Below are 27,921 nucleotides of genomic sequence, written 5' to 3'. Positions count from 1 at the left end.
TGTTTAACAGCTTTAAGTGTGGTGGTCATAGAATTTTTTTCCTCCAGTAATTTCCTTTCACGGTTTCCAAAGATCTGTGACTACTGATTGAAAACTATTATGCTAGTGGATTTGGCTTATTGGATGCTAGCTGAACCACAGGTTTGGTGTCTGTATCTGGCCACTTAATTATTAAGCTGTAATAATATCTATCTTATTCTGACTGACTCTGACCTTTTTGATATTTCCCGTAGACAATCTGCTTCATCTTGATTCATCATCATTCCAGGATAGTGGTGTCCTTGGGGCTCTCTCTTAACATTGATATGGTACAGAAGATTTAAAATCAGGTATTGTTTTTGATCCATCTTTCCTGCCAAAAAGAAACACAATCTAGGACTGAATGCATTTTTGTTTTTCCCTTACATGATTTGTCTTAATATTTTGGTTCTTTCAGCTGATGTTCACAAGGAATAGAGTCACGTGATGTATGAAGGCAAACACATACACTTCTCTGAGGTTGACAATAAGCCCTTGTGCTCATATAGCCCCAAACTGTGCAAGCAGAGGCGACTTAACGGCTACGCCTTCTGTATCAGACACGTTCTGGAGGACAAGACTGCCCCCTTCAAGCAATGTGAATATGTGGCCAAGTATAACAGCCAACGCTGCACCAACCCCATCCCCAAATCTGAGGACCGGAGGTGAGTTGTGGTTGCACATCTGCAAAGTGGGAAGTGGCTGGGACATAGGCATGAGTTTTCTTTTTAAGATGCTGCCTGGTTTTAGGATGAGGGAGGAACTGGCCTGAGTGGATTGAATTCCAGGGTGTTCCTTTGAGGGTTTTGTTTTAAGACCAGTAAACTTTATTTTGTTTTCTGTGGGAGTCAAATCACAAGGGTCAGTAACTTACTTCCAAGGAAGTTTTTGGGAGAGTTCATTGCCTTTCTCAAATTTACTATAAACTGTGGATCAAATCTGCTACACAATACCCACTGTTCTAATTAATGTGCTTTGTCACTCACAGTACATGCATTTAAAAAAGCCTGCTTGTTTGGCCAGCTGTGCCAAAAGCGCACTTGCATTTGCCTTTTCAGGACAAACAGTTGAAAATCATACCTTCTGGGCTTAGGGAGCAGTGGCACATAAGGATGAATCTGGAATTGTGATTTGATACTGATCTGTAGTGATGTATTACTGGAATAATATAAATATTACTTGATAACAGATCAGCCAGCTGGACAAGTGCTGTCTACTCCCTTTCTTCTTTGCATCCCCCCCTCCTCTCCTCCTCCCTGCCCAAATGAAGGTGTCCAAGGTGCGCAGGTATTAAATGCCTTGCAAAAGATAGTGCTTGAAGCTGGGGAGCTGGGAATTCACACCAGATTTCCTGAATTGCAGCCCATACTGCAACCACAAGGACATTCTTCCTTGCTCTTTAGGACTTCCTGAACACCAGACTTACTGGTGTTGCTTGGGCTGAAATAGCAGAATTTGTTCAATCTTGGCTGCCAGGTATATATGACTTTAATTTTTCAGAGTCATTATTGCAGGTTTTGCCAGTAACACAGTATTTAATTAATGTGTATTAACTATCTGAGGCTTGTTCTGTTAGAAACTTTTTTTTTTAGCCTAAAATACAAATAAAATATGCCAAAAAAGAATCAAACCACTATTCACTGACCTTTCACATTATTAGCTACCACTCACTAACCTTTTGCATTATTAGCAGTGTTCCCACTGTGCCCTACATATAACTTCCTTCCCAGCTCACAGCTCCCTCTCTTGTCTGAAACAACAGTTGGACTGTGGTCTAAATTAACTTGCACTTCACCTGCCATTTCAGTTGAGGAGACTGATGAAGTGAGAAAAAAAACATGAATGTTTGTCAAAAGCTGTAGGGCAAATGCTCAAATGGCTCAAGATGAATAACTTTAAGCTGTAATTTGTCAGTCGCTGACTGTTTCTTTGCTACTTTACAATTGAGGCTCTTTGGAAATAAGCTCGCAGAAATGGTCATGGAAGTTGGTAGTGCAAATGGTATGCTGTAATTTCAGATGCAAGAGCTGACTGAGCCAGAGTTGTTGTTTACCAGGGATCATACTTAAAAACAATAGAAATAATAGTACTTAATGATACTTTTTTAGGTCTCGTGTTCTCATGGAATTTGAGATTTTTCTTTACACCGTGAATTGAGTTCACACTTTGTTCTTTTTTGATTTTTCTCAAGTTAAAGTGAAGTGTGGTCATGACATCTGGTGTATGTTATATTAGAATAATTCAATTGCATGTCGAGTGTCACATTACAGTACTTGAAGAGGACAGCAGGTGTCTGAAGGAGAAAATAAACTTTTAATTTCAAATGAGAGGATGTGCTAGTTTGAAAGAATATATTAAAAGACTGCTTCTCTGGGCAGAGTATAATTTTAACAATAAAATTTAATGAATGCTAGTGATAAGACTGTGCCTGCTCTAAACTTTTTTTTTTTTTTTGGCAGGCAAACCTGTATCTGTTTCTTAGGAGACTTTTTTCACACTCCATTCGATATAAAGATGTTTACTATGTCCGATTTCTTCACTTATAGCTTTTAATTTTCTGTGTACAAAATTACTGTCAGATGGTCATTTTGTCACAGTTTTAGACATGTAACTGTACATGATCAGAAGCAGGCTGTATGATGTTCTGACAGCTATCTTCTTGCATACTTCTGAAGATTATAAAAAGTAAAATGTCTGAACAGGACATTATGCCAAGAGCTTCATAGTCTGTCCACAGATAATTAAAAAAAATTATCACTTGACCCCAGACAAATGAGATGCTACCAGACACAAAGATGTTTAATATGCTGCCATATTATTAGATTTCTTATTAACCATTAACATTCTACAAATTAAATCTATTAATAGTGCATGACTACATTGCCTTATTTGAAGTCTAGTTTCTCTATTCACTATCTTGTTTTTTTTAAAGAATATAGGCAGGATAATACAGGCACGGGTTTTGTATCTGTATTTACTCTGAATACATGTCTCCTAATTCTTTCTTGTCCGAATACATGAATAGATGATGAAGTTCAACTTAAAAATTAAGTGTAGGGTTATTACAATTTATCTGGGTTAAACACCATTTTATCTCTCATTCTTCTCTTTCAAGAGAATCTTTAAATATTTTGTTAATATGCAAGATGATGTACAGTTTTATTTAGATCTTCCTTTAGTTAAGTAACGGAACTTGATGCCAGTCTAGGATGTACTGGGAAGCAGAATGCAACTGTACGTGGAAAACCTCACTGTCTGTATTCTTGCCCTCCCAGTGATGTGAGAAACTGTCCAACTGAAGCCCTCAGAGTCCGTCACCTTTTGTGTGCTTGATGTTATGATAGTTTTAATGGATCTCAGCCCACAGCTCTTACCATATGTGCTGACTGCATTCAACATCACCTGCACGGAATAAGTGCCTTTGGCACCAAGTAAAGAAGGGGGGGAAAAAATGTATTAGATATTCGATGTGATACTGTCAGCTGAGAATAACTCACAGGCAGGTTATAGAAGTGACCAATTGAGCCACTAAGGCACATCAGAATTGGCTCTTGTATAGGGCTAGCTTGGCCCTAACGTGTTTCGTGCTCAGAGCTATGTGAAAGGGATCATGGTACTTGCAGGTGCTGTTCCAGTCTTCCCAGTAATCTGTCTTCTGTGGACCATGAGCTACTAATTCCTTCCCTGGCATTACATCTGATCCAGAGAGTTTTATCACCTTGACTCAGCTGTTTGTAGCCTGGTTCCAGCAGAGTCAGTTAATGTGTGCACCAGGCTCTGCAGCACCATGTAAAGTCAGAGCCAGTTTGGGCCAGGGCCAATTAAAAAACCATCCTGGAACCTGAAGGATGGGCAAGCGCGTGTGCGTGCCTGCCTGGTTCTGCATGGGACTAACTAGAGCCTGACAAGGCCAAGGTTGAGTTCGGCGCTAATAAATTATGCATAGCCAAAACTGCCTGCATGTACTCTTCTCTACCCAGAGAAGACTTAAGTGCTCTTTCTAGTTCCTTCTTGCTCATTTTAGTCCAAGGTGTCAGCCTCAGTTGTGCTGGAAGACAGAGAGTTGTAGATCGAGCCTAAAGCACAAAGCGAAGTCAATGTGTACAGGAGCCTGCAAGGGCATGTGATCTGTATTTTCAGTATGTTGTAGCCTGGCATCTATGGGTTTGTGTCCAGAGGTGATGCCTGTGTAAGATACAGTTGACTTTCAGTGATGCTTTATGGTCAGTTGTAAAAGCCGAAGCTTTCTTCTCTATCATATTAAAATGGGAGTTAAATGAACAAGCAAAACCCTTTAATAGCCAAAACCTCAGAGAATGTTAGCAAGCTTATTACCTTTTCGTAGGTTTATTCACTTTTCTGTTTTTTTGCTTTCTCTTTGTTTTTCACAGTGAAATCAAACTAGCCAGTTTCACCTTCTCATATCGGCACAAGCACAAGGTGGCAATATTTAAGTTCTGAACAATATAGGGAAGTGTTCAATTTGAGCAAAACTCTCTTTTTATTGGAATAAGAGGGGGAAAAAATTCCCTTGTGTTTATTTTGTTTGTTCATTGTTTTTTCTTCTGTCATACTAAAAGCGCTGTTGTAACTGCTCTCAGACTTGTTCAAACAAAATATTTAAAAAGGAGTTAATTTTAATTATAGGAATAATGCTGTTGACTTAAAGGGAAACTTTATTGAGCCCTCATTATATAATTTTATTTTTAGAAGTGCAGCTCTCAGTATGAATTTACAGTATTCTAGTGTGTTCTAATAAGGACTCCACACATTGCTGGCTTTCAGCTTGCTTCATCTAGATTGTTTTATTACTTACAATTTAATATAATAAAGAAATTATTTAGACAATAAGTGGCAGTACTTTTCAACCTTTTCTGATCTGTGAATGGGTGTGAATCCCTGGAGATGCTACATATGTGGAGATCATTAAGGAGCATATATGAAGTTGCTTTTTCTTTTTTACCTTTTATGGACCCTTTAGAAGCAGCTCATACATTGTTTCTTTAGGGGTGGGTCAACAAGTTGAAAGTCACTAAACTGAAGTGTTAAACCTTTTGCGGGGTGGGTGGGGGGTTGGTTTGGGCTTTTTTGCTATGTTTTCTCCAGGAAGACCAGGAATAACTTCATTTTAACCTGTTTGTTCAACACATCTTCGTTTTCTCAGATTCATACTGATCAGATTTTAAATAACCTTCATGAGTATTTCCTTATCCTGTCCATAAATACCTTGATGTAGACATCACTTTTTCCTCATATCTTTGTTTCCATCTATAAGCTGCAGGTTATAGATGGGATCCTGCAAGGGCAGAAGTCTGATGGCTGGTGGCATTCTACAGAGGCAGGAGGGCCTGCCTGTGTGAAACAGGAAAAGGATCAGATCATGGTTCCTACATTTCTAAAACCTGCTTGTTTTAATCAGACAAAAAATAATTGTTTGCTTCTTAGTATGTTATCTATGGCCATAAACTGTAACTCTTCTCCCTTTAATTTTCATGACAAACTTTTAAAGACTTTTTTCCCCTCCCTTTTTTTTCCTCTTTTTCCTTGCTTTTTTGTATTGGAAGAGCTTAAAGTCCATGTTTATGGATTGTATGTATACATATTCCTGGCATTGTGTAAACATGTTCTGGCAGCAGAGAATTTCTGTTAAACTAGATTTTTGTTTGAAGAACATTCACCTAATCCTCTGGCTACAAAATTCATCATGTTAAACTACTAGAACAGAATTTAAATATTTATGCTACTTGTTCATTAAGTGCAAATAGTGACCCTTCTAAGCAGGTGTCTCTAGTGAGGTTGTCCATATAAGAAACTGCTCCCTACTACAGTCAAATTAATAATAATAATGTGAGCGTTGATGAAAATGTTAACTACTTCCCATGAAAGGACAGCCGAATGAAAGGAAGTAGTCTTCAATGCACTTTTTCTTGGGAGCTTTTGAAATGATCAGAGTTAAAGGCTTGAGTTCTCATTGTTTTGTGTATCCGAGAGTCCTTTTATTCACTTTGGTTTGCCCTGTTAGAGAGTAAATATTGTGAATGGTTGTGTGTGAATCTCCTATGAAGAATGAATGAAGACACTCATGTCTTAAGATTACAAATTGTCACTTGTATAAATCTATGTTTTCTGTTACAGGTTGGGAATGCAACAGTTGTTTGTTGTATTAGAAGCAGTTGTGTACACTGCTTATAAAACCTCTTGTGTTTTGATCTGTATTCGCGTAAGATGAGGGTGTGTGCGTTTCCCTTTAGTGATGTTTGTTTTCTTCAGATTTTACTTACAAGAACTGAGTTAATAACTGACTGCTTTTACTTTGCAAAGGTACTGCAACAGTCACCTGCAGGTACTTGGCTTTATACCGAAAAAGGAGAGGAAGAAAAAGAATGATCCCATAGAGGAGGTAAAGGTCAGGCATCAGATGGATGCTATGGCCTTCAGTCTGACAGTGCCCACCCTGGCCTTGAAGATGCCCAATGGACTGGATGGGATGTCCCTCTCCCCTCCAGGGGCTAGGCTTCCTCTCCACTACCTGGAGGCAGAATTAGAAGACCCCTTTGCTTTCAACGAGGAAGATGATGACCTAAAGAAAGGGGCAACAGTGAGGAAAAAGTTGCAGAGCAAGTTGGCTCAAAACCGGCAGCGCCAGAGAGAGACAGAGATTTTAAAAGTTCGCCAAGAGCACTTTAGCCCCCTTCCTGCACCTTTGCAGCAGCAGCCTCTGCAGCAGCAGCACTCCCATCTGCCACCTTCATCAGCTTCGTTAAAGCCGACAGGGCTACCGCAGGGCGTAGTCTGCAAGTCACCTCAACCTCCGAACACCAGCCTACCAATGCAGGGAGTGGCACCCACCACACACACTATAGCACAAGCCCGGCAGTTGTCTAACAAGAGACCTCTGCCTCTCCTGCCACCCACTAGGGCTCCTGTCACGGACCCTCCAAGGACTGACCGGGTCCTCATGAAAGCCACAGCCTTCTCTCCGCACTCATCCTGCATGAGCCGGCTACAGAGACTGGTGAAACTGTGCACTCGAAAACAGCAGCTGGACACTGATCTGTTTCCACATTTAGGTGGGTAGATAATAGATGCACTACTGCCTTATTTTTTAACCTGAAACCAAAAGACAAAAGGGGAATATCTTCCTAGCCCTGTCCTGCATTCATGTGTGATCCTTAAAAAATAACCCTGAACTAGGTAATCTCTTGATGTTTTATTTAGCCCTGTTTTCTATGAAGGGAATGCCTGGAGCTGTCACATATGGTTTATGGCATTTTGGCTATTTATTCTTTTTAATGTTCTGTTAACCATTTGAGAAATCAAACAAGTGTAGAAAACATTACTTGGATGATACAGACATTGTATAGAAGGTTTGGAACTCGAGTAGTAAAGGTGGCACCAGCTGTACCTACATGAGTGGACGAGGTTAGATTGAATGTTAGTTATGTGACAAGTGCACATTGCAAAATGAGTGCAAGTAAAAGTTTGGAGATCTGGCCCATCATTCTCTGCGTATCCAAATTTCCATTTGACTTGACTGGGAAAATTGGAACACAAGAGAATTTTTCTTGACTGGGCCTATTGGTGTACAGAAAGTGGATGAACAAAACCAAAAGACTACTGCAGGAGGGCAGCACTGCTATAGAACGTAATTGTAAGGGTACAGTCTTATCCACATACCAGTGCAGGAATAGTTTCCTTACTTATTATCTAGAAACTGTAATAATCAATTGCTGCTTGTGGTAATGTAAGTAAATACAACGAATTTACTACTATGGTGGTAGTGCTCTATAAAACTTTAAAAAGGCAGCTGATCTGGTGGCTTACTTGTCTGATTATGAATACAGACTGAGGAAGCCTTAGCTGTCCTTGTTATTTCCCTCCCCCTCCAAAGTTACCTTACTTTTCTGCTTAGTTTTAGATTGTACTTTTCTAACAAGTAAGATACTGACAAGGAAAAGGGCAACAGGAGTTGGTGTGTGATATTAGAGCAGGAATGCTATTTATGACGTTTGAAAAAAGAAAAACGACCAAATAAATCTGGACATTCCTCATATAACATCTTATTTAATTGCAAACATCTGTAATTTTTGGCATTTCAATTAACCTTTTTTTAATTTGCTGTTAAGATCTGCCCTTTGGCACTCATGAGATAGCTTAACTATTTGTTCAGAAGATAATTAGCATCCCATAGCATGTCTCCAAAGGACATTGTTCTTCAGAAAACTGCTTTGATGGTGCTATATATAATGCAAGTCTTTTGAGGAATGGCAACTCCAGAGGCAGTGTGAGTGTCGCAGACCCCAATAGCTTAGAAAGGGACCTGCGTTTTGAAGGACTAGAAAGATCACTTTCTGTGTTTAATGTTTTACGTTCTCAAGTGGTGAAGAGAATACATTTTCCTAAAAAAGAGGTGTAGTAAAAAAACTGATTAGACCTATAAATGTATGCAATTAGAACATTTTATATTTGGCAAAGTAATTGAATTCATATATTAATTATGTAAGAGTGGAAAATATATTTGTTATTTATTCGTAATATGCCTTAATATTAAAGACTGGTTATGCTGGGTCAGAGAATTTCAGGATTTCTTTTTTATAATAGAATAGCACTAGAGGGGACTGCACAGATCTTTAAAAATATGCAGCCAGTTTTATGTGTAGCTACATCAGAGCCATGTAATTGGATATTAATATAACTGCAGTCTTCAGTGTGAGAGTATAGCTGAATCTGGATTAGATTTTATTCCTTCTTTTCTGCAGGGCCTTTAGAAGCAAAACAACGCAACCTCCATTTTTAAACTTTGGGAAAATGACTTGTAACGTGATATCAATTGTGGACATCTTTATCCAATGATTAAGTTGGTTTTTCATTCCTTTATGGAAAGGGCGAGTAAAGAAAAATGTTGAAGTTGAAAGTGTAATTCTAGCATTTTATCAAATGTTTTAAGATGTCTTCATTTAGTTCAAATGCATATCTGAAAAATAGGAATGAAGAATACAATTTTCAGGATGCTGAAGTTCCTGAAAAATAGAGTTTCTGATGCTGCTGGTTTATGTCAAAGTGTTGCTTTGAAATGATGAACGTGCTCCTGATGATTGTGTTCCAGGTGTGTGTGTGTCTCTAACTCTGAAAGTAAGTGACCAAGTAGTGATGCGTACTGTCTTCAGAATCATCTCAGATATAGTTGTTTAGTTTATTTTTAGCAAAAATAAAGTGCTCCTTAACTCTATCCCAACTGCTGCTCCATTTTCAAGGAGCACACAAGGAAGTGAAAAAGTAGTAATGCTGGCTTGTAAATGCAGCTATGGGATTTTATCCCACCTGCCACAAGGAATTGGCAAGAATTCCACTGGATGTGAAACAGAGAGCAGGAAAAACTGCAAAAGATGACACACCAGATAAAATGTTCCACCTGAGAACTTCCTGGAGTCTGTTTCTGGCTGTCCCATTCAACCGTTGTGTTTAGCCTGACTCACTGAGGCTGCTCCTGCATACAATAGAGCTGATCTTACTGCATCATCATTAAGCAAAAGCATGCTGCTTAGTAAAAGTGCAGGAGTATTTGCGTCTCTCCCTTTAGCTCTCTTTTCATGCTAATCTATGCATTTGGCAGGCAATTACAGAGACTGAGCAAAGGAACATCCCGAGTAGCTGTGTGTCTCTGTCCATGCTGCTCCGTCTTATGGTTTTCCTGTTCTCCCTGTGTTTTGGTACAGAGCAGGGGTCAGTATATAAACAGAAATGAAAGTGGCCTATTTAGATCATAGCTTGTTGAAAATTACCACGCAGTCAGTTCTTTGTGGCAGGGACTTCTCTCTTACCTTCTTGTCTCTGAAGTCTCCATGTGCTTGGTGTGAAAGCTGTAACATTTTTCTGTGGGTAAGAAAGCTGGTGATTTTGCTTCCACTCCTTATGGATAAAGAAGCCAATAAAGATTTTAAAAGGAAAACTCAAATTTGACAAAAATCAGTGCATGCTATTTGCACACTGTAATAGAGCTGTTACTGTAACTTTTCCTGTGTAATTGAGCATCTTGTATGATTTAATCAACATTATTATGCTTCTGACTATACTAAACATTCATCTTTTGTGCTGTAGGTTGCTCAGAGACTTATGTGAGGTGGATACACTTTTCATCCAGCTTTCATGTTTTCAATTCCCTTAGGGCTTGATTGGTCTGAAGACAGTGGAGAAGAGTTGGAGGATTCAGAGCAAACCTCCCCTTACCAGGTTGCATGGTCTATCCGAGAAACCCTCGGCTATGAGAGACATGAGTGAGTACGATTCTGTATTCGTGCTGGCCTTGATGGAATAAATCATGTAAATGTGAGCTTCACTTCAAGTGGAGTCAGTGGAACCTGAGCACTTATTTGAGTTCTTTGAGGAAACAAAGGATTGTTTGAACTCATTTGTTTGTAAGAGCTATGAAACAGCTTGTCACGTTCTGTCCCAGTTTCCACCTAAATTAGAGACCTTTGCGCAGTCTGCTATCAGAAGGATGCATCAGGAAAGAATTTAAGCTTATTTGCTTAAATTTAATTGAGTTTAGTGGGATTTATTCATGGACTTGTGTGCCTTGCTGAGTAAAGGTATTTCCTGAATTAAAACCAAATTAAGGGAGTTTGCTGCTGTTTTCTTGTTTTTCCTACTATTTGTGAATAACTTTGTTAGTAAACTTGCTGCATTTTACTCATTAATCCTTAAGGTAGTTGTGCAGGATGTTGTTTTAATGTGTTTTTTTTTAAGGGCATGGCATTTCTTTTCATTCAGCATAATTAAATGTTGAATAAACCTCTGTCAAATAGTTTGGAGGATTGAAAGCAAGCAATGTGATTGAAGGGATAAGCAGAGCAGCTATTAGCTGCTGGTACAGAAAGGCTTACGGTGTTCTTCATATACTGCTAAGCCATGAATCTGAACTTACAGCAGGATATGATTATGTCTATTAATGTAAATTTTAAGGTGTGAAGTTAAAGCGAAGCATCCCAAGCATAGTATTGTAACGAAATGGAAGCATGTTGATAACAACTTTGAGAGCCCAATTTCCTTTTTAATTGTAGCTGCTATATAGTTATTCTCTTTAACTATGCAACTGGCCTTTTTGGTACTACAACATTTTGTTTAATTTTTAAGTGTCACAGAGTAATGGTGTTCATGAAAGGTTATTTTGTGGTTACATGGAAATTCTGAAGCTTACCAAAGTTTCTTACCATCTCTAAAGATTGTCCACAAGGTGAAAAACAAAGCTGTATCTCTGTCATCAGGACAGACAGCAGGACTAAGTACTGAGAGCCTTCAGTGAATCAAAGCTTAATAGCAGTGTGTAGACTTTAGTTTTTTTAAAAGAAAGAGGGGGGGTTTCTGTTATGAATGACTTTTTTTTTTTTTTTTTTTTTTTTTTTAGGGCATCAGCAGTCAGAGAGAGTGAGCTTTCACAAACATTAGTTTTAACTTAAATGACAACTTTCAAGTAAACTGTTTTGGGAAACAGTGAACAGACTTTCAGACTTTTAAATAACAGATAATTTTCAAAGCAGATATATCTGTTAAATAACTTCCCTTACACTCTTCACTCTTTGACATTTGATCTGGTTCTTTCATAGATCCCTGTTTTTTTGTCAACTTACAAAGGTCATCTCTGTGTGCTTTGTCTTCTATGTGTCTTAACTTCCTTTGGATTCTTCCTACTCTTTGTACACACTGAGAGAAAAATAATACCTTGACATTTTCTGTTCCATTCTAGCATTTTATGCACTTCAATTAAACACTGTCTGAACTAAATCATGATGGATAAATTTTTACATGGTACTGGATGCTTTTGTACTTCCATCAGCCTGCCCAGTGTTAGCTCTTCAACAACTTTCCTAATCTTGTTTATGGATAAACATTGATACATTCACTTGATGTCAGCCTTCTAAAACTTTGCAAGTTTCTGTAGAGGTTTTTATTACCTGAAATGTTTCATGTTGACACTTTTGCAATGTGGTGTCTCTGCTGCTGAAGATGAAGTAGTTCAGACTATTTCTTGGGTGATTTGATTTGTCAAAATGACTCTATCTTGCTAATCTGGCAGTGCACACTGGTGGCTCCTAACTTAGTCAGCCAATGACTTGATATGACTGAATTTTGGAGGCTGATCTTACTGGGAAACCAATGGAGATTGTTTCCCAAAACCTTTAGATTCTGAAATCACATACCTAAACCTATGGGAATTTACTTACTATTTTTCATAGTAAAATTAAAGCTGTGTTTTCTCTGTTTATTTGTGTCTGAGCTCGCTGTCCCTGTGCGAGAGGGATAACTCTCCACCAGCTAACTCCATTCGATCCTTTTCCATTTGACACTGGAAGACAGTGGGGGAGATGCGTCTCAGAACAAATTAGTAAAAGGAGGTAGACGGTTAATTCTGCACTACTGGACAGCTTGTTCTCAGTATTTCTGGTTGAGTGATTATGGGGGGAATCCTCTTTCTGTTGAACTTGTGCAATACTACAGCTGCTCTTAAACTCTCAAAAATTCACCAGATTGGTTTAAAATTAATTTTTTAACAGGAATAGATTTTTGAGTTCACTTGCCTTCTGGCCTTTTAATCTGTAAAATTCGTATTGCAATCATCTGTGGAAACAGAGGCCACGTGTTTGCTTTTATTATTCTGGCCTTTAATTTTGAAAAATCGTGTTCCTGTGGTCACAGGATTCCAGGATGCAGCACTTCGAGGCAGGCACAAATGTTTGAGTTCAAATAGTAGTGCAGGAGTTGGCACTGGGCTCCTTGCAGGGGCAGCAATTTGGAGGGAAAGCAGCAGCTGTTCCCTGCCGCAGACTAGTGAAGATTCCCCGCAGGTGATTCGATTACTGGGTCTTGTAGCTTAGAAAGTACTGGAAAACAAACAACTTAAACCAAAGTAGTTTTTCACTTGCTGAAATATAGATAAAGTGAGCATTTCAAGTAATGAGTTTGAAAAGGGAGTATGAGGATTGGTGTCCCTCCTCATACCAGCTCATTCAAAGGAGCAAATATCAACACTGTGTTGTCAAAGTTGGATTTAATAACTCCCGATAACTAGAAGTAAAAGGAAGAAGGGAAGGTTCTTCAAATCCCTTCTTACAGAGGGTTTTGAAGTACAGAGTTGCTGGGGTGTCTCAGAGTAGAGAGCATATTCTCCTGGTTCCCTGATGGTGCCTGACTGCTCACACTACCCTTTTGCTCTTCCTTTCTGCTGCTTTGTGCTGCCTTTGTTTTCTTATGAACACTCACCAATAATTCCCCTGATCTTTACACATGGCAATCTTGAAGGGAAGGGTTGGGAAGAAGCATTTTGGATTATCAAAAGGTTTGCCTGCACTTTCAGAAATCTTCTAAGAAATGAAATGCCACACATTAAGTTGAACTTCAGAAGTTATATACGCAGCTTAAGCGAATAAACTAAATAGAAGTTGGTAACCTTGTTTATGAAAGGACAACAATAAAAGTACCTTTCTGTTTCAGTACTTGCCTAGCAAAAAAAAAAAAAAAAAAAGCAGGTGTTATTGTGATATTTTTAGGTTTCTTTGAACATATACATATATTTTGGTTAATCTTACTGGCCTGGAAATAAAATTCTGAATAGGCTTTTAGAAACTGTTTGCCTCAAAATAAGCCCTTGTCCACTGCAGGCGTGATTTCTTTCTACTTCTTATATATATGTCTTTATCTACATTTTAAAAATGATCTCATAAAATGCAGTACAGAATGTTTTAATGTACAATTATTTTTTTTTCTGTATATTTCAATGGGAGGGAAGTAAAAAGTCTCGAATACAGAGACATGTCTTAAAAACCACAGTTTTCACCCAAAAGAAACTTTTTTCCCTAAGGAATATTCGTGTGGTGTCTTAAAGTTAATCTGTAACAAGTTGAAATTACATCAGTATGTCTGTAACTTTGTTTGAAAGTCTTGGCCGAGAGCAGTGATGAAATGTCTTAAGACCTTAAACCTACCTATATCTAACTGATCCCATCTGCATACTGCTGTTTTCTATGAATACATTGGAAAAGGAAAATCTATAATAGCACACAATAAATTTTTCTAAACAGATTGTTTTTCCCAGTAAGCATTCTTTCCTAAGAGATCTTAAAAGTATATTTTAATTTTCAATGTGAAAATATTTTAAACATTACATGTGTTAAATATTTTTAACAGATTGTATTTGCTGCTTGGCATTTAATTGCAGAGTTAATTACTTGTAATTTATGCTTCTAGAAAATAATCTGTAATCTGTTTTAACAAACAAAATATATAGTATGGTTCACTTTACGTAAAACTTTATTAAAATGTGCATTTTCGTCAAGGCAGTGTTTGCTCCTGTGGAGTTTTTGTGGGCAGCCTTAGTGGAGATGGATGCAGTCTCTTAAATTTGGACTCTTTGAATGGAATAAGAGTTTCCAGAAAGGGAAGTAGGTCTTAGTCATATTGCCTTTCAGGGACAGCTATTCTGCCTGCATTTCTGGATCTCACTTTATTTAGTAAATATCGTGGCTGGTATTTCACATCTCTTCTTCATTAGCTAGTTGTGGTCTGCTTTGCTGGGCACAGATTTGTATGTCAGCTCATTCAATCTCATTGACCAGGCTCTGAACCTTAGGAGCTTTGGACTTGCTTCATTTGTTTGGACTTGTTTTCTTCTCCCTTGCCCTTCCTTTGTTTTACAGATAGGAAAGTTAGCAAAAAGTTTCTGTGTTCTATAAGGGAAAAACTTAAAGGAAAAACTGAACAAGTCTGCTTTGCTTAGATTCAGTGCACGATCTTTATTTGTCCATGAACAAAAAAATCATTCTGCAAACTAGTGCTTATGTGGAGGACTTCTGGGTAGCTTCATGGACCTTGTTGGTTTAACAAGTGGCAGTGATGATTTTATTATGCTTCGTGATTTTTATTTCATTTAACTGAATGTGTTGACATGGTTTGATGGTCTTGTTGGTATGTGCCTGGATGTTCAGAAAGCCAAGATAAATGGGAAGAGGCTTTCTTAAGCAAACAAAGAATTGGATCAGTCCTTCATCTAGTCATTGTTTAACCCTGGTCTGATTGTTCCCTCAGTACCTTTGGTATTAAATGTGAATTTCTTCTCTATGGCTGTACTGTAACCCAACTTTAGCTCTGCAGCAGGGGGAAAGCAGTATTAACTGCTAGCTGTGCTAGTGTGTATTTTGGTTTAGAAAGGAATATACCACCTGGCAGAGTAAAAGGAATTGGAAAAAGTCAGTAGTTTTGGTACTTGTTAGAATTCGACTGTCTTCTTCAACATGACCTTTCTTCAATACATTTCCACTACATAGTTCCCCACCCTTATCCTCTCCATTAATTGCACTTTGATTTAAGAGTTTGTCTCATTTTCTGAGACATTTACAGTAAGTAAAGGTTAACAGTATAGATTTTTTTTTTTTTTGAACAGCAGGCTCCAGACATTTAAATGTGTCAGACTTGATGATAAATTGATGTAATCTCTAATAATGACATACTAAGAAAGGTAAGTACCTTCAGAATTCAAAAGGGATCCTGCTCTTGCCATTTCTCAAGCATCCCTGCCTGATTTCAGCCTTTAGATGTTTGTGGGTCTGGAAGATGGATGCCAGCTTAACTATTCTATTAAAATGACAAATTAGCTTCCTTGAGAAAAAAAAAGTACTTAAAGCCCATTTGTTTTTATTTTCCCTCCTTCAGGTCCGATGATGACAATGTAGATGACAGGAGTTCCAGGGTGACCAGACTTTGCACTTACTTTCAGCAGAAATACAAGCACCTCTGCCGCCTGGAGCGGGCAGAATCTCGTCAGAAGAAATGCCGGCATACACTCCGGAAAGCCTTGCTGCAGGCGGCCAGCAGAGAGCCGGAGCGTGCTGGGCAACTGATACAAGAACTCCGAAGAGCTACGTGTGCTCGTACCAGGTTAGACCTTCCCCTGTGACTGCAGTCTCCGGTCTGGACAGGGTGGAGATGGGCAGAGTATCCAGCAGCTGAAATGCTGAACTCTGAAACTTATAGGCATGCACAAGGCAGGAAAACCATGACACATAAATGCCTGTCAGTGGAGTAAAATAAACATGGCGTACAGTGTTTTCCATGAAGATGGGCATTCTGCAGCTTTGTATTTTAAAATGTGGATTGTTTGTTCAGCAGTATCTGGGCCAGATGTCTTAAATGTCACAAAAGAAGTTAGTGGCCTGCTAAAACTTATTAATTAATCTGTATTTTGGTTCCTTTCAAATATCTGGTACTTTACTAAGCCCAGTTCTTTAGAAGGTGTTCAGTGTGGTCTGTAGTTCACTGCTTCAACTCAGATTTTGTTTTTCAGACATCTTCTTTTGAAAATTCTGTACCTCCTCTTAATTATCTTCCCAGCAAATCAAACTTAAGCACATATTTTTTGTTAGATTTAACTCAATCTAACATTAAATGAAACTTGGCAACAAAATAAATATCTTCTAACAACTCTGAAGGTTACCTTCTGTGGGAGTTCTTTCTAGTTAATGTCAACATCCCTCCAGCTCTTGGCATACTGAGAGTTGGTCGATTCATATTTGTGCAGCAGCAGCAGAGTAAGTCTGAACCCTGGCATTATGTCTGGGGTATCAGCAGCACCCTTTTTGCTGTTGTGGTTTTGCTTTACAGGATGTATGACTGGGGGGGGGGGGGGGGGGGGGGGGGGGGGGGGAGAGGTAGAGGGGGCTAATATAGGGGCAGGCTGAATGGAGCAGTGTACTGAGAATATATTCTGGTTATGGGATGCTTTTGTTCCTGGGCAGTGGGCTGTGGTTCATGACAGTTGGAGGGTTTACTGCTGGGGAGGTGGAGTGATGCTGAAGAGCTGTTCAGAGGTGTAATGTAGAGGTATATTACTAGTTCAAAGTTGTGTAAATGTCTACAAACTTCAACTACAGCAAAACCTTGACAGAACTGGCAAGCTCTTGCTGGGCTTTTTCCATTATTTTTTGCCTTTTATTATGCGAAAATGATTATGTTGTTTTGGGTAGACTGGCAAAGCCAGGTATGCCTGTCATCACTGCTTTGGTTAATTTAGGTAACCACAGAATCTTTTCAGTTACGAAATTTTTCACAGGAGTAATATTGCTAACTAGAACTTTGATCAGTCAAAGTGCAGTCGATGACAGAAATGTTTGAAGGAAAACAGTCAGGCTACAGACAGCTTTTTGTCAACCTAGAAAACAACGTGTACAGAGGTGAAGGTCAGCCCTGGAATCGCCAGCTTTATCTACATGAAGGTGACAAATGCCTCGAGAGCAGGCTTAACACCAAGCGAGCTGTGTGACGCTTGCAGTACTCATCCACACTGCTGTCTGGTCGCCTGCTTGCAGCTCAGGCTCAAAGCATTGAGGCTGTGCTGAGGAAGTGCTCAGCTCTGGGCACCTGCTGGTGGATTGGGCTGTAGCACGTTGATGGAGGAGAGCTTTTATCCTTGTTGAACACGCTCAGGTTCTGCACTCCAGAGCTCAGTCTTAAGTTTGTCTGAGCACATGCTTGCATGTAAGCTCTGGGATGCTCAGCATGTTTGATTTATGAACAGGCTTGGAAGTGCACTTGACTGCCCATGTAGTCATACCCAATACATTGGATTCTAAAGATTGACCTAATTTAAGGGTCACCTGTGTTGACACTCACCTACTGCTGTCCTTGGCTCTGTTGCAGGGTGTTGTAATATTTACGTGGTAGTAGCACACAGCACCTCTCATTACAATTAAGGCCCTGTGAAGTAAACAATAATCCTGTTACTGCAGTGACATCTTCACCTGTCATTGACATCTATTCTGTATCCCTGTGTAGAGTCTGATAGTAGTGTGCACCCATCTGGATCATGACACACCACACACGTGTGTTACAATTTTTCATCATACTGTGCAGCATTCAGTGCAATAGTTGTGCTAAGTAACCACTTGAGACTGGGGTTTTGTCTCTTAACTCTTTTATGCTTCTTTTTTTCAGCACAAGCCAAGCGAGGCAGAGAGATGCAGAACCAACAACCTGTAGTGGGACTTCGAAGGGAGAACAGTGCACTAACAAGGCCCTTCCATTCACCAGGCATTGTTTTGAGCGTATCCTCTTAACGCTGTTTGAGTGTTGCATTCAGGCATGGAAGCTGTTCTGTTATAAGGTGGTTTTTTTTGTTCTTAGGGTTTTGCATTAACAAATATGTTTTTGTGAAGAAATACCTATTAGTGTCTCATCCACTACTTCACTTTTAATTTGTTTCTGTGATTTGAGTTTGGTAGATAGTGAAAATAAGTAGTTTGCCACTGGTAATCTGTTACAGGTTCAACAAGGCCAAGTGCCAGGTCCTAGACTTGGGTCACAACAACCCCTTGGCATCACTACAGGCTTGGGATGAGTGGCTGGAAGGCTGCCCAGCAGAAAAGGACCTGGAGATGGTGGTCAACAGCTGGCTGAACGTGAGCCAGCAGTGTGCCCAGGTGGTCAAGAAGGCCAACAGCATCCTGGCTTGTATCAGAAATAGTGTGGCCAGCAGGACCAGGGAAGTGATTGTGCCCCTGTACTCAGCACTGGTGAGGCCTCACCTTGAGTACTGTGTCCAGTTTTGGGCCCCTCACTACAAGAAAGTCATCGAGGTGCTGGAGCGTGTCCAGAGAAAGGCAACAAAGCTGGTGAAGGGTCTAGAGCGCAAGTCTTAAGAGGAACGGCTGAGGAACTGGGGTGTTTAGCCTGGACAAAAGAAGGCTGAGGGGAGATCTTACTGCCCTCTTTACCTGAAAGGAAGTTATAGCGAAGTGGGTGTTGGACTCTTCTCCCAAGTGTCAAGTGATAGGATGAGAGGAAATGGCCTCAAGCTGCACCAGGGGAGGTTTAGATCGGATGTTAGGAAAAATTTCTTCACTGAAAGGGTTGTCAAGCAATGGAACAGGCTGCCCAGGGAAGTGGTTGAGTCCCCATCCCTCGAGGTATTTAAAAGACGTGTTGATGAGATGCTTAGTGACATAGTTTAGGCAGTGCTAGGTTAATGGTTAGACTTGATGATCTTAAAGGGCTTTTCCAACCTAAATGAATCTATGATATTATGATAGTCACATCATTTTGCTTTGTAAGTTATATTTAGTGAGTGCAAGAAGCCTTTACAAAAACGATCATCTTTCACAGATGGCTTTCATAAATTTCTTGGTAGGTTCCAATAGAGTAACTACCTATGAAGGGTTTATGGGAACAGATTTTTACATGTAGTATAAAAAGATGGCTTACACTGACTGGAAAGATGGAAATCTGCTACTTCGCACGGTTTAAAAAAGCAGAATAGAAGGAGTGACAGAATCCATAATTCTAGATGAGGAAGAATTCCCAGTGCTTGGGATTTCAAGCAAAGCCTGAAAAGGATGTTAAGAGTCAATACATGAAGATCACAGAAAGGAGGGAGCACATTAGATGTGAGGTTTGATTCTGAAGACTATACAAAGGCAGACTTCTGACCTGAAGAATTCTGCAGACTTTGTCTTTTTTAGTTTTAGTTGAAGAATTGTTGCTTTTGTTGGATTTACTCCTTTTGTTGGAGCTTTTGGTTTTGGTATTTTAAGCAGCTAGTGTTGATCTGTTCCAGTTGCTGTCAGACTGCAGCACCTTTTCAATCTTTTGGTTTTCAGGTGCCTTGTTTTTCTTGGTTGATTTTTGCAGGTCCTTAAAGTAGTCTGCAGAGCAGTTCAAAACCTCTCTATGAGAAAGCACCGTGGTGTGCAGCTGTGTTTGGCATTTGCCTCCTGATTGTGATTATTTTTTTTTTTTTTTTTTTTTTTTAAGTTTAAGTGGTCTTGCTTGTTGGTGTGCATAAAGCAGAGAAGTCAGGACTAGTGATTTTGCATTTGTGCCCATTTTTTCCCTCTGCACTTTCTTCTGAATGGAAACAGTCTCTTCTAAAATGAGCAGGCTCTTGGTTCTGACCCATCCGTTCAAGACTGCCATCTGGACTGTTCTGCAGGTTTTCCATTTTCTGTGTCCTTTCTTTTGTGTTTTAACATTTTATGAACATACATAGTGATGTTGAGGTCTGAGAATTGTTGAAGGTGGAAGGAGTGCTTCTAATGTTGTTTGAAAAAAACACAATGAAATATCTGTTTGATTTGCTGTAAGTCTGGAAACATTTTCACTCCTGCAGGGGATTTTTCTGAAGGAAATCTCAGCAAGCTTACATTTGGATTTACCTGACCTTTCTGTCTGATTGCACATCTTTTTTCAGAGGAGCAGGAAGGATCTTGAAACTTCTTTGTCTGTGCTCTAAAGATAAATGCCAAGAATGTACCTTAAAAGATTGAATTAAGAAATACTCTGTCTTTAATGTTTCAGTATGGATTGTCATTAGTCTGTAAGGAAATAGTCCTGTTGACTACACTGTTCCAACTGCTGCTATTGATCTATTGATTAAGACTCCAGGAAAAGGCTTCTTTTTGCTAAGAACTCATTAGTGAAATGGCTGTTTCTATAGAACTACCTCAATATATAATAAAATCATTAGAGATTCTGCATGAATGCGGTTTTTCACTTTAAAAGTTGGGTTTGAGCCTTATTAGCTTTAAACTTGAATAACAAAGTTGAGGTGCTCGTTAAAAGTAGCATCTGTGGACAGGTAGAGTTGAAGGCTCTGATCCTCAGATTAATAAATCAAAGGGTGTTCCTCCATCATTGCCTCATGTGTTATTCCTGATGCAGAAATGCACAGATATCTTATTGAACCGTTCTCAGCAGCTCTTCTCAAGTTGCACAGCCAAGTTTGCAGATGGTCAACAGTGCTCTGTTGCCAGTTTTTGACATTACACATCAGACACCTCTGTGTGAAGAACATGCCAAAAAAATGGTAAGTACAAAGCGAAAAACTGTAATTATTTCTGTATTGGGATGATCGGGAATTTTAAGCCCCGTCTATGAACTCTTGCTTGACAACTAGCGAGTTTATGAACTTAAGAGCTAGTTTTATTTTTCCTAAGAGAGTATAATGTGCCAAACATTCCCAAATAGTATAAAGTATGTTGTGAAAATCTTTGAGGATGTAATAAAGTGTGCGTGAGAATATCCTTCACTGGAAGAAACTTGATTCCTCTCTTGAATCAAGAAATAGAAAATGATTGTAAGAGATCCTGTGATCATTTTATTTGCGCTATTAAAATTTATTTGGACTATTAGAATTTATCTTTAACCTCCTTTAGGGATCTGTGGATCCCAGAGGAAAAGCAGTGGCCTGCTACAAGTTGAGAGAATGCAGAAATTTAGGTGATGTCCTCTGCTGTCCTTTTATGCCTTCCATCTTCCAGACCAAAACTTTTAGGATAATTCACAAACCCACTTCTTTCTTGGCTGTCCTTCAAGGCATCAGGCATAAAACTGCGCGCTTTTTTTCTGTCTTTTTTTTTTGTGTGTGCTGTTTTTGTTGTTGTGGGGTTTTGTTATTGGTTTTTGTCCATCCTCTCCAGTACTTGTGAATTATGGGGTTTTCTGTATTAAATGTGAATTCGTATGGGGTTTTCCTACTCTCTCGGGCAATCTTCAGTGTGTCTCTCAAGGTTTACTTCTGTAGTACCTGCAATCCTCTGCCATTCCCAGTATGATGGCAACTGAAAACTGGTGATCATTTGATTTATTTTTGAATTGGTCAATGAGTGCTGTTCAAAAGCAATGAGGCCTTAGTTGCTTACCCACATCCTTACCCTAGCCCCACAGTATTAATTCTCTTTCCTCAGTGCTGTCCTGCTTTTATGGCAGTGGGCAATTGAGGATGCTGGCTTCAGCTGCTGCATGCTATGCCTGTTATCACCACCTCACAACAGTGTTCTGTCTTGAGTGCTTACAGGAATTCTGCCAAAGGTTACAGTTTTGCACTGATTTGCTTAGGGTTCGCTAAGATGATTTTAAGTGACACTGCATGATCTCCTGCTTAGCATACCTCATAATTTGGTCTATGTGATTTTTGCTCTTGGGATCAATGGGAAAGGAAACAGCTTGATTTTTGTAACCTTGGCTGGGTGTAAGTTACCAGTCTTTCTTGCGTTACATGTGAATGTCTGTGGAATGACTGGGGGCGGTGGGGGAAGCAAGGAGACTAATACTTGTTCTTTGATATGCTCCCATTGCTCTTGTTTTATTCCCAAAGGACAATTTCTTGAGAGGGGACAGCTCCGTAAAGTTCAGCACCAGCAGCAGAGGAAACCCAGGAAAAAAACGAAGCCACCTGCACTTACCAAAAAACACAAGAAGAAGAGAAGGCGAGGCCCACGCCGGCCCCAGAAACCCATTCCTCCTGCAGTGCCCCAAGGGAACCTCACCATGCTGCCAGTGTCTCACTGCCAGTAGAGATGCCCCCCATACGGTCAGTGGTAGCCTGGCCCCAGTTGGCCACTGGTACCTTGAATGTTGTCAATGATCACTCTAGGTGTGATGTTGCTGTGCTAATCAGCATCTGGAGCGGGGCTAGAAATTGCATCTCCCTGTGACTGTTGTAAAAACCAAAACAGAGTGGGTCATTTCAGATTTGAGCAGTTATTTGGTTTGATGGATAAAATGTCTTGTTCCTGATGCTGCATCTTATGTATTTAATCAATAGGCTAAAGTTTCTTTTCCTAAAGAAACTTTCTAAAGCATTTTTTTTCCTAGATGATAAAAAAAAAAAAAGACATGTGGGGAAACACCCATTATAGGTGGATATGGATTCATAGTAGTCGTTTGGAGAATCAGAGTCAAACGTTGGGGACTAATGGTATTTTCTGTCCAGGAGCCCCTCCACACCAGAGCTGAGTGCCGATGAGCTGCCTGATGATATCGCCACGAAATCACAGACATTCCACATGACTTGGAATTGAATCAGGAGGACTTTTCTGATGTCCTGCCGCGGCTGCCAGATGACTTGCAAGATTTTGATTTCTTTGAAGGTACCATTTTATTTTATTGTATTTTATTTCATTTTATGTTATTTTATGTTATGTTATTTTATGTTACTTTTCTTTTCTTTTTCTTTTCCTTCTTCTTTTCTTTTCTTTTCTCCTTCTTTTCTTTTTCTTTTCCTCCTTCTTTTCTTTTCTTTCTCCTTCTTTCTTTTTCTTTTCCTCCTTCTTTTCTTTTTCCTTTTCCTCCTTCTTCTTTTTCTTTCCTCCTTCTTTTCTTTTTCTTTTCCTCCTTCTTTTCTTTTTCTTTTCCTCCTTCTTTTCTTTTTCTTTCCTCCTTCTTTTCTTTTTCTTTCCTCTTCTTTTCTTTTTCTTTTCCTTTCTTTTCTTTTTCTTTTCTTTCTTTTCTTTTTCTTTTCCTTTCTTTTCTTTTCTTTCCTTTCTTTTCTTTTTCTTTTCCTTTCTTTTCTTTTCTTTTCCTTTTTTTCTTTCTCTTTTCCTTTTTTTTCTTTCTCTTTTCCTTTTTTTTCTTTCTCTTTCCTTTTTTTCTTTCTCTTTTCCTTTTTTTTCTTTCTCTTTTCTTTTTTTCTTTCTCTTTCCTTTTTTTCTTTCTCTTTCTTTTTTTCTTCCTTTTCTTTTTTTTCTTTCTCTTTTCCTTTTTTTGCTTTCTCTTTTCTTTCTTTTCTTTTCTCTTAGCTCTTCGCTCTTCCCCTTCTCTTTTTTCGCTCTTCCCCTTCTCTTTTTTTCGCTCTTCCCTTCTCTTTTTTTCGCTCTTCCCCTTCTCTTTTTTCGCTCTTCCCCTTTCCCCTTTCCCTTCCCTTCCCCTTTCCCTTTCCCCTTTCCCCTTTCCCCTTTCCCCTTTCCCCTTTCCCCTTTCCCCTTTCCCCTTTCCCCTTTCCCCTTTCCCCTTTCCCCTTTCCCCTTTCCCCTTTCCCCTTTCCCCTTTCCCCTTCCCCTTTCCCCTTTCCCCTTTCCCCTTTCCCCTTTCCCCTTTCCCCTTTCCCCTTCCCTTTCCCCTTTCCCCTTTCCCCTTTCCCCTTTCCCCTTTCCCCTTTCCCCCTAACGTGAATGCAGTCAGTGAACTGAAGAAGTGAGTGTTTCTAAAATGCATTTTGAAGGGTTGCATGCTTTCCTACAGAGGTATTAAATTCTAGAAAAGGAAGTGTGCTTTTGCTCTATTGTTTGTTTGTGAGCTCTGAAGGAAAGCAGACTTCGAGAAGGCTCATGTGTGTAGTTCTCTGCTTGCTTTTATAATTACTGCTCTGAAAATCCTAATTGGTTTAGTATTTTAATAATTAATTTTACATTTTTACTGCTTGTCAGTGTTGCAGTTAATTCAAGAGTATTCTCAGTAATGGCATCTTTCTGCCATCGAGTGGGGCTGGAATCACAGTCAATGTTGGCCTTTGATAAAAGGAGATGAGTGTGAGAATAAAATCTTTAAATACATTTTTGAAACTGGCTTTTGATCAGAACTGTGCCTGAATTTCTGGGTTCTAAAGCTCAGTACCTATCACATATAACAAAGAAATTAGAACAGCCCAGAGTCAGGGTGTGTAATTTCTTTGGTAATTTTCCGATATGACGTGACATCAGGCTGTTTGAGTTGAAATTAACCTAAGTTATACTGACTGTGTAAATTTGAGGTCTGTAATGTCATGAATAGAAGAGAGTTTGTGGACTATTTGTGTTATTGCAGCGTTGAAGAAAATCTTATTTAAGCATTTTTGCTTTAGGTCTGGTAAGTTTAGGAGGCATCTTGTATTGTAGTATGTGAAAGAGGAGGGTGGAGAGAGGGACTTCCATTGAAGAGGAAGGTGTAATTTCTTTTTTTTCTCATTTTTGGTTACCTGGTGAACACTGGTGATGACATTTTCTGTGTACCGCAAGCAGCTCTGGAAGGCTGTCATACACTGCAGCTCTGTACTGAACTGTCTGTACATCTGCATCCTTAGAGTGCCAGTGCCAGGCTTACCTGAGGGGAGCATGCTAACTTCTGGTGTCCCTGTTTCTGCAGGTAAAAATGGAGATCTCCTTCCAACTACAGAAGAGGCTGAAGAACTGGAACGGGCCCTGCAGGCTGTAACTTCTCTTGAGTGCCTGAGTACCATTGGAGTACTTACACAGACAGATGGTGTGCCAGTTCAGGAGCTGTCAGATAGAGGGATAGGGGTGTTCTCTACAGGTGCTGGAGCTCCAGGAATGCAGTCCTTGAGTCGAGAGGTTAACACGGATCTGGGGGAGCTGTTGAATGGGCGTATAGTACATGATAATTTCTCCAGTCTGGAGCTGGATGAGAACTTGCTCCGTTCTGCTACCTTGTCCAACCCACCTACGCCCCTGGCAGGGCAGATCCAGGGGCAATTCTCAGCCCCAGCCAACGTCGGCCTTACTTCTGCCACTCTGATAAGCCAGAGTGGCCTTGGGGAGAGAGCCTTCCCAGGACAGTTTCATGGACTTCATGATGGCAGCCATGCCTCCCAGAGGCCCCACCCTGCCCAGCTGCTGAGCAAGGCAGATGACCTGATCACCTCACGACAGCAATACAGCAGTGACCATTCACACTCCTCACCCCATGGAAGCCATTATGATAGTGAGCATGTGCCGTCTCCCTACAGTGACCATATCACATCCCCTCACACCACATCCTTTTCTGGTGATAACTTGGCAGCTACCTTCTCAGCAGAGATGCCCATGATGGCACAGCACTTGCTCCCAACTCAGCTGGATGTGCCACTTAGTGGGGTGGTCAACCCCAGAACTCACTGGGGAAATCTTCCTGTCAATCTTGGGGACCCCTCTCCATTTAGCAACCTTCTTGGTGCAGATGGACACCTCCTGTCCACCTCCCTGTCCACACCACCTACCACCTCGCACTCAGAGACCACACAGCCTGCCTTCGCCACTGTGACCCCCAACAGCTCCAGTGTGCTTCCGGGGTTACCGCAGACCAGTTTTAGTGGCATGGGTCCTGCCTCCGCTGAACTCATGGCCTCCACCTCCCCTAAACAACAGCTCCCTCAGTTCAGCGCAGCCTTTGGGCACCAGCTGAGCTCCCACAGTGGCATCCCCAAGGACCTGCAGCCCAGCCACAGCTCCATAGCTCCTCCCACGGGCTTCGCAGTGACCGGTGCCACCGCTACCAGTACCAATAATGCATCTGCGCCCTTCACCACCTCCAACTGAGCTTGTCTGCCTGGCTGTGTGCAGGTAGATGGGGGACCTGTGTTTTCTATCTTTTTTCCTTTTTCTTCATTTTTTCTGTCCTCCCTTCCCTTTTTTTTTTAAGAGGGGGTTGAGAGGAAAACCCCTGCTTCAGTACTGACCAGGGTTAGCCCTCTGTGAAACTTGCTGTAGCGTTCACATGTGCTTGTTACGCACCGGTGCTCATTTATTGCAGGCAGGTTCACCGTTCCCCAATAATTACTAAAGGATAGAGCACAGTTACTGGATGTGATTGATCTTAGCAGTAAGACCTAGAAATGGGAAGATACCTCAGATTACTGATGCATGTTACTGTTTCCTAGGGTTCGGATCAGTGCTTGCCATCCTGTTAGCATCTGGTAGAAGGTTTTCCAGTGGGCAGAAGTCTCTTGATTTTTTTTTTTTTTTTTAATTTACTTTTTTTCCAAAGGTAGCATCTGGCATGGAAAACTTGGCTGCACGCATTGATTTGAGAATGGTGCACTGAAGTCCTAAATCAAGATTATGGTTCAAGGATGAGTTTGGCAGTTTCTTAAAATAGAGTCTCTTGACCTCCTCTGTGTGCATATGTGTGTTTGAGGTGCAGGGAGCTGCAGTTCCTTTTTTTTGTTTTGGTGAAGAAGTGGGAGATGTCCCCTTCCAGAACTGGTCACTGTTCTTAGTGCATGCTGATTTTTGTCTTTTTATTATGATGATTTTTACTTCATTAAGCAGCAAGGGGATCAGTTGACTGGTTGCCCAGAAATCTGAAGGCTGATACAAAGGTAGCCCAGGGGAAAAAAAGAAAGAAAAACAGAAGGATTGAAGTAGATCACGGATTAGCGAAGATTCCTGTGCAGAAATTCCCTCCCTTGCTGAATTACCGTGGCCTTGTAGCATTGATGATTTGCCTTTTCAAGAGTGGCTTTGTCCAGAACTCCTTGCCTGATAGGCTGACAGGTACTTCCCAGCTGAAACGGGAAGAATTTGGTTGTTATTCTGCCCATCCACACAAGTCTAGGTCAGACCCTTTGGTAAGTTTCAAATGGATGCATTTCTCAAATTTATGTCTAGCTACTGAGACTTTCTTGGATAGTTTTTCTGTATGGGAAGCTGAATGTATGTAAGGAACTAGCAGGTACCTATCAGCAGTCATGGCTAACTAAAAGAGAAATCACTAAAGAAAAATTAATAAGAATTCCTTCTGTCTGCCGGACAGTTTTTCTTTTACTGCCTACCTGCTAAAGATAGTATTCAGACTCTTCTGAGTGTTCTTTCTGAGAGTATAATTTCAGTTCTTAAAGCAATGAGTCTAAAAGCTATCTTTTAGATTACTTTATTTTATTTTATGTTTTTTAATCCAAGAGATAACAGCAGCAGAAATTCTGAGGTATTTACTTGCATCTCTTTAGGAAAAAAAGGAATTTGCTTGTGACTTTATAAAGCTCAAACTTCCTACTGTAATCTGACTTTGACTGTAAAAGTAGCTCCTACTTCATATAACAAGTCTCTACTCTTCTTGGTTTGTTCTGAGATGCAGATGAGAGAGAATAGAAAATCCCACATTTCAGTCTCTTACTCTAGAAGACGGATTTCATTCTACCTTACAGTAAAACATCCTACCTGCATGTATTCTACTCTAATTCAGGAAATTAAGAGATACCAAGTACATATAATAGGGAGGCCTAATAAGTTGTTTGAGCAAGGGATCACTGAATAAAATTTAGTTGCTACAGAAATTCATTCTGTTAGCAGTCAGGCCCACACCAAATCTTTGACCCAAACCTCTCCTTCCATCTTACTAAGGAACAGAATTTAAATGGAATAGGTATTGTGTCCTCACTATCGTAGCAGTCAT

General features: G+C 40.1%; 1 protein-coding gene across 1 annotated transcript; it reads left to right on the top strand.

Moving 5' to 3' along the window:
• Positions 1 to 465: 465 nt before the first annotated feature.
• Positions 466 to 27,380, top strand: INO80D (INO80 complex subunit D). Its single transcript, XM_086465322.1, is given in 13 exon segments — positions 466 to 683; positions 6,340 to 7,088; positions 10,184 to 10,292; positions 15,721 to 15,945; positions 17,998 to 18,107; positions 20,729 to 20,805; positions 20,807 to 20,863; positions 22,154 to 22,175; positions 22,178 to 22,327; positions 22,330 to 22,369; positions 22,772 to 22,821; positions 22,824 to 22,928; positions 24,898 to 27,380. Coding segments are annotated over 13 exon segments (3,081 nt in total). The 3' UTR covers positions 26,067 to 27,380.
• Positions 27,381 to 27,921: the final 541 nt, after the last annotated feature.

The sequence above is a fragment of the Leptosomus discolor genome, chromosome 5 (genome assembly GCF_034619465.1).
Source record: "Leptosomus discolor isolate bLepDis1 chromosome 5, bLepDis1.hap2, whole genome shotgun sequence".
Taxonomy (NCBI): Eukaryota; Metazoa; Chordata; class Aves; order Leptosomiformes; family Leptosomidae; genus Leptosomus; species Leptosomus discolor.
The sequence above is the reverse complement of the archived record's forward strand: the minus strand, read 5'-3'. Positions and strand labels throughout refer to the sequence as shown.